Here is a 7,481-nt window from a genome sequence, read left to right as displayed (position 1 = left end):
ACAATGAAAGTGATTTATTTCTGAGTAGTGAATAGATATCAAACAGTTACAATATTAAATCTAACAATTACAATATTAAATCTAAATTGAAGCTGCTTACAAATGTTAGGTAACCATATAACAGTTTACACAGGGCAGGGTCAGGAGGCTATGCTCAGAGAGATAGTTGAGAGAGAGAGAGAGAAAGAGAGAGACCTCACCACTCCACGGAGCTTGCACTGATCGGGGTTCCCAGATGATGATGGTAGCCGGGGGTCCAGAGGGCAGGAGAAAAGCAGGACAGCGCCCCCAGCACGATCAGACAGGAGATGAAGAAGTCTCAATGGAACTGATGCAGTTTAAGTCCAGGTATCAGAACAGTTTTCTTGGGGCAAGGATAGGAGTTTTATAGAGATAGTTCAAAGAGAAAGAGGAGAGACAATAGAGACTGATCACCCCTGGTTATGGGTGATGTTCCTTGAACGAGCTCACAATGCAACTTGGCAGTTTCAGTATTTTAGATGTCAATAGGATCGTTACTAGAATTGGTCTGATAATGACTAATTTGGGTGTGAGCAGGACTAGGTTCATTAGCATCTGGAGCAGGGATTTCCCATCAGGCAGTGCTTCTCTGCTTTCGGTGTCCCATAGTTCAGTGCAGTTCCTGCCTTGGAAGAGCTGCTCTCCATTCTGTATGCTAATGAGATGTCCCTCTGTTCCATCTTTAATGTAAATGAGGCTGGGGTGTTTCCTTAATTGTATCACCCTTGTCTGAAGCAGTTTAGGTGTGTCTTCCCTGGCCTTTTCTTTGCTTCTAGCAGAGGCCTGAGGGAGGGGGATGGTTTTCCATGAATGTCACTCCCTGACTCCCCAAGAGCACAGGGTTGACAGGCGACCATGTTCTGGTTCCCCAATAATCACAGAGCTGGTGGGTAACAAGAGGGAAAAGGTAGAGGTTTAAAAGATATTTATTAATAACTTGGGTACCACAGTGGCACATCAAACAAGCCATATGAACTCAGTACTGGTGCACAACACAAAATTCATTCTGCTCATGGGAGGAAACTCTTAGAGGGAACACTTCCCCCAGCCTCTCTGCCCCCGAGTTAACGTCACGCACAGTGGGTTAATGCAATTGCAGGATAGTTGCATGGGGGGAGGGGGGGTTGTTGGGGACCAAACTAATCCCTCTTGGTAGGAAGATGATGGGAAAAGTCTTTAGAGGGGGGTCAAATGAAACCTTTTCCTTCTGGTCACATGTCCATCTTGCCCCGAGAGTGTTACCTCCAGAGGCGTGGCTAATGGGGGTCAGAGGCATGGTTAACAGGAGTCAGAGCTGTGGCTAATGGGGTCAGGGGCATGGTTAATGGAGGTCAAAGAGTACATTTTAAAAAAATTCTTCAGGTGCACACCCTAATGAAATGTTCTGCACACACCTATGAAAATACTGTTGTAATTTTCACTGAAGTTTTTGAGACCACGTCAAAACATCAAAGAATGACAAAACAATAACCGTGGCCATGATAACTGACGTAAACAAACATGCCGTCCTGGTCGTCCTGTTCTCCGGTGATGCGCGCCTGTGCGGTGGGGGTGGGGAGAGTGGCGAGTCCCTTTTTTGTCTGGCAAGTAGGATGTTGCATAATTTGTTGAGTCGTGCACATGAGAGTGTCTGGGAAGGAGCCAATCCAGCCCCACAGGGTACTCAGGGACTAGTAATCACTCTGCTAATGGGGAGCAGGACACCAGCTGCTCAGGGGCAGGTTACACTAGGAAATCTGGTCCCAGGGACGCACTGGCCAATCCCCACCACATTTCCTTCCACAGAGACCCTCCGAGGAGGAGGCTGCAGACTCAGAGGTAGGGGCTTTGGGCCTCCCACAGAAGAGCCCGTGGGAATCACCCCTCTCCTGGGACTGTCTGACTGCAGAGGGAGCAGGGAGAAGGCAGGGGCAGTGAATGGTCAGAGGTAGAACTTTCTCCCTGCTCCACCACTCTCCCTGCCTTTTCATCCCATGTTCCTCAAGCACTCAATAGCCCCAGCCGCTCCCTCCCCAGGCAGTGCCTGCACTCATAGAATCATATAACTGGAAGAGAACTCAGAAGGTCATCAAATCCAGCCCCCTGCTCTAGGCAGGACCAATTCCAACTAAATCAACACGGCCAGAGCTTTGTCAAGCCGAGACTTAAACACCTCTAGGGATGGAGACTCCACTACTTCCCTAGGCAACCCATTCCAGTGCTTCACCACCCTCCTAGTGAAATAGTTTTTCCTAATATCCAATCTGGACCTCTCCCACCACAATTTGAGACCATTGCTCCTTGTTCTGCCATCTGTCACTACTGAGAACAGCCTCTCTCCATCCTCTTTGGAACCTCCCTTCAGGAAGTTGAAGGCTGCTATCAAATCCCCCCTCACTCTTCGTTTCTGCAGACTAAACAGTCCCAAGTCCCTCAACCTCTCCTCATAAGTCATATGCTCCAGCCCCCTAATCATTTTGGTTGTCCTCCACTGGACCCTCTCCAATGCGTCCACATCCTTTTTGTATTGGGGGGCCCAGAACTGGACACAATACTCCAGATGTGGCCTCACCAAAGCCAAATAAAGGGGAATAATCACTTCTCTGGATCTGCTGGCAATTAAGAGGAGCATTGCAGGGAGCCGCTCTGTACCTGCTACCCATCGAGCAGTTACCAGGGCAGGTGTGGATACACATTTTGTATCTGCACATGGCTATGAGGGTAAGAGTCCAGGCAGCTGCTCTGAGGAACTCTGGTATGGACCCTCCACCTGCCTGGGATGGGAGGGCTCCTCAGAGCCCATTCCCAGGGCAGATGAAGGGCCACTGCTGCCCTACAGCTGCCCACCTTACTCTTGCAATGGCCACTGCAGCGCTAAGCCACCCTGTGACGAGAGCAGGGGCTGGGAGAGCCACACGGGCTGCTGCAGGGAACTGCCCTCCTCCTCCCCCCCACGTGCTCAGGTCTGGGGCAGAGCCCTGCAAATGCGCACATATCTCCAGAGATCCCCAGAGAAGTTTTGCAGTTGCGGACACAAGTTTTTGCATCTGCACAGGGTTCTGAGGGTAAGAGCCCAGAAAACAGCTGTGCGGAGCCTGTGCTATGGGCTCACTGTCTGCCCAGGGAATGGGGCTCTTATCATGGCCAGACTGGATCTCTGAGCTGCCCTGTCACAAGAGCAGGGTCTGGGACAGCCACACAGGCAACTGTGGGAAGCTGCAGCCCCCTCCCCTCCCCCCACACACACACCTGCCCCTTTCTGGGACTGAGCCTTGCAACTCTGTGGCTCTGCACACACTTTTTTGCATCTGTGTGGAGCTCTTGCCCCAGTTTCCTCCACAAAGTGTCCTGGCCCCTCAGAATTTGGTCTCACAGATCCCAGTGTCCCTGTGGGATTTAGGGAGGGGAAGATTTAGCAGTCTTGCTCCACACGCCTCTTCCAGGGAACAGATCTAGGGCAGTGCAGGAGCCCAGCCAAAGAGAGATGGAAAATGGGGGTGGGGACAGATGTCTAGAGGTAAAGTGGGGCCTGGCCCACGTGTCCTTTTCATAATCTCCATGGCAGGGGGATCCCAGCTGGGAGTGCAAGGGGGAGGGGAAACTTGAGGCAGGCCCAGGGAACATCTAGAGGAGTCTGTGTCTCTTCGTTCTCACCCTATGGCCCAGCAGCTTAGCATGCAGGGCTGCAGCCAGCAGGAGGGATGATTGGGGTTTCCCACTCTGCCTGGAGTTTGCTTAGACCAGGCAGAGCCAGAGGGTCATTGACGAGTTGATGGTTAGGTGCTACTGTCTCCTTACTGCAGCACTGGACACCTGGATCCCTGGAGGTCAAATGCCACTCACCTGTGTGTGGGAATTAGGCAGAATTTCCCTTGGTTGTGGAGCAGTCTCTGGTGCCCAGGCTCTAACAGATGTGTTTTACACACCAGGTACTGAAATCTGAGAGGTTTCTTCCCTGGGGGATTGGCTGATGCAAGGAATTGTGTGGATTCTCTCTTGTCTAGTAAGTTCTGAGGTGAAGCTTTTCCCACAGTCAAGGCATTTCTATGGTTTTTCCCCAGTGTGGGTTCTCTCATGTCTAATGAGGGCTGATCGTGCAGTATAACCTTTCCCACACTCAGGGCATTTATATGGCCTTTCTCCTGTGTGGGTTCTCTCATGTACAGTAAGAGCTGATTGGCGAGTGAAATCTTTCCCACTTTCATGGCATTTATATGGTCTCTCATCTGTGTGCAGTCTCTGATGGGCAATGAGGTGTGAGGTGAACTTGAAGCTCTTCCCACAGTCAAAGCACTTATATGGTCTCTCTCCTGTGTGGGTTCTCTGATGTCTAATGAGGCCTGATGGTGTAGTAAAATCTTTTCCACACTCATTGCACTTATATGGTTTCTCTCCTGTGTGTGATCTCTCATGGACAGTAAGGGCTGACGGTACAGTGAAATCTTTCCCACACTCATTGCATTTATATGGTCTCTCTCCTGTGTGCAGTCTCTGATGGATAATGAGGTGCGAGGACAAACTGAAGCTCTTCCCACAGTCAAAACACTTATATGGTCTTTCTCCCATGTGGGTTCTCTGATGTTTAATGAGTCCTGATTGTGCAGTGAAACCTTTTCCACATTCATTGCACTTATATGGTTTCTCTCCTATGTGGGTTCTCTCATGGACAGTAAGGTCTGATGATATATTGAAATCTTTTCTGCACTCATGGCATTGATATGGTCTCTCTCCTGTGTGGGTTCTCAGATGTCTAATGAGGCCTGATTGTGCAGTGAAACCTTTTCCACACTCGTTGCACTTATATGGTCTCTCTCCTGTGTGGGTTCTCTCATGGACAGTAAGTGCTGATCGGTGAGTGAAATCTTTCCCACATCCATGACATTTATATGGTCTCTTGCCTGTGTGCAATCTCTGATGGATAATAAGGTTTGAACTCCGATTGAAACTTTTCCCACAATCAAAGCACTTATATGGTTTCTCTCCAGTGTGGGTTCTTTTATGTCTAATGAAGGTTGACTGTTCAGTGAAACTTTTTCCACACTCATGGCATTCATATGGTTTCTCTCCAGTGTGGGTCCTCTCATGGACAGTAAGGTATGACGGTCTAGTGAAACCTTTCCCACACTCATGACATTTATATGGCTTCTCCCCTTTGTGGGTTCTCTCATGTCTAAAGAGGGCTGATCGGGGAGTGAAACCTTTCCCACACCCATGACATTTATATGGTCTCTCTCCTGTGTGGATTCTCTCATGGATACTAAGACTTGATCTGTGACTGAAGCTTTTCCCACATTCCAAGCATTTATAGGATTTCTCTCCCTTGTGGGAAATCTGATTTTCAATATAGGATGACAGTTCAATTAAACTTTTTTCACACTTCTGGCACTTGCAGAGTCCCTCTCCTGTGTGTCCGCTCTGAGGCAGAATAAGGCCTGACTTCTCTCTGAATCTTTTCCCACAGTCTGAGCATTCACAGGGTTTCTTTCCATCTTGATCTGTCTGTTGGGCTGGAATTTCCTTAGGATCCTGTGATCCTCCTCTACATTCACTGGATTCTTCTGCTTTCCTGCTTGGATTGTTCTCCAGCTGCCTCTTTGCCCTGTATCGATTCCCCCAGGCTTCCCCCTGCTCTACATGCTGGGGAAAATCCCCTTCAACTCTTTCCACAAATGTTCCCTGTGAGTCTATGGTTCCAGGACCTTCCTGCTGTTGATTTTCCTGAGTGTTCTCCTTCATTGGCCTTCCACTTGCTGGGAGAGAACCCAAGCAGGACTCACTATCTCTGCTGGGGACAAAGGACCGACATGGGAATGACAAAGACAGAAAGCACAACACAATAATAGTTCGGGAAACTGAGACATTGGATTCTGCCTCCACATCCCACCCAAACACTCTCAAGGAAGGAAATGTAGAGAGGAAACTCCTGCCAGCTAACAGGATGGCTGCCGAGTTATGACAGGCACTTGCCAGGATAATACCTGCAGCCCTACATGGGGCAGAAGTGAGGGCTCTCCCTTCCTCCCTATTCATTTTTGGGAGCCTCAGCTTTTTCCTACATTCACTGAGTGGTTTCTGTGTCAGTTTCCCTGACTCCTTACCTGTGTGGGTGCCTCCCAGGATCTCCATTTCTTTGATGGGCTGGAGATCTGGGACCCATGGCTCTTGCCCTTGTTCCAGCCGGGCGTGTAGCTAGACAGGAACTCTTTTTTGTAACATCTATTTTTGCTTGCTTGGAGCATCTAGGGCACACAGAGCAGAAGGCCCAGGCTGTGTGACCGTGAATGGCTGTAAACAGAGATATGCTAATTGTTGACTAAGAGGCTGCCAAGGAGTGCCCTTGACTCAAACTTATATTGATACGAACACACATCTATCTGAGGGGGAAGGAATCTCTCGCTTAGTAAAAAAATGTCTAGTATTTACAATTTAGTTATCTCTCTTGCAAGTGTAAATTAACTTGAAACTTGCTTGTAAGAACTGGCGCCACAAAACGGACCAGTACAATTCGGCATCTTAGATAAGAAAGAAGATATAGGCCCCCAGGGGTATAAAGATAGGTCCAGCAGCGCATTTTCTCTGAGTGTCAATCTACCATCTATCTGCTGGTCGGGTTAGGTGTTTGATCTCCCGAGGTTCCAAGGGGACGCCCACCTCGTATTCGTCTTTCCTAGGAATTGAGAGACCGGCCCTGGCCTGACACGCTGGAGTCGAGAGGCACAGAAAGGGGTAAAAATTGTACCTGGATGTGGTCCTTTGTTTAAGTATATATATACCTAGTGTTAGAGCTCTTTAAAGATTAAGCTGTCACTTGGTACCATTATTTCTATTTTCTATCTTTACCTTTTTCCTGTGATCATTTTTAAGACCTATATATATATATATATATATATATATATATATATATATATATATATATATATATTTGCTAGCATTTAAAAAATAGAGCAATAGCCATTGTAACCATATGATTTATAAGCTTTTTTAATAAACCTGTAACTGTTTAAGCTTTAACCTGACTCCTTCAGTTGCTGTAATAGAACCAAGCACAATTTAAAAGAACTTCAGCCGGTCATAAAGGGACAGACATAGGGAGAGCTTAGGCGTTTGGATCTGTGTCACTCCCAGGTGACAAGATCCGTTGGGGCACCTTTTCAGCCTTTCCTAGGCTGCGAAGGAACCCCTGTGTTCTAGCAGTTAAAATCTAAAGTGTAATAAGCTCTTCCTATATAACAGGGCGTCTGTTGGCCTGCTGGCCACCCTCTGCGACGGGACCCCGGTCCTAGCAGTAAAAACACAGACGTTAAACCTTTTCTTAGAAGCATACACACACACACTGCCCTGACCGTCGGCTGACAGGGCGATCAGGTCAGGTTTGGGAATGGGGAATCCTGGGTGAGATCAGGCAAGGTGAAGGCACATGGGCTATGTCTACACTGGCGGGTTCTTGTGCCAGAAATATGCAAATGAGGCTGAGCGTGGAA

At 48.3% G+C, this 7,481-nt stretch overlaps 1 protein-coding gene across 1 annotated transcript; it reads right to left on the bottom strand.

The window, feature by feature from the left end:
• Nucleotides 1-3,222: 3,222 nt before the first annotated feature.
• Nucleotides 3,223-6,060, bottom strand: LOC102452867 (uncharacterized). The gene has a single exon (XM_075912567.1). The coding sequence runs from the start codon at nucleotides 6,028-6,030 to the stop codon at nucleotides 4,045-4,047; it is 1,986 nt and encodes a 661-aa protein (XP_075768682.1). The 5' UTR covers nucleotides 6,031-6,060; the 3' UTR covers nucleotides 3,223-4,044.
• Between the last annotated feature and the right edge of the window lie 1,421 nt (nucleotides 6,061-7,481).

The sequence above is a fragment of the Pelodiscus sinensis genome, chromosome 31, assembly GCF_049634645.1.
Source record: "Pelodiscus sinensis isolate JC-2024 chromosome 31, ASM4963464v1, whole genome shotgun sequence".
In the NCBI taxonomy this organism is placed as follows: domain Eukaryota; kingdom Metazoa; phylum Chordata; order Testudines; family Trionychidae; genus Pelodiscus; species Pelodiscus sinensis.
This window is presented reverse-complemented; position numbering and strand designations above follow the sequence as displayed.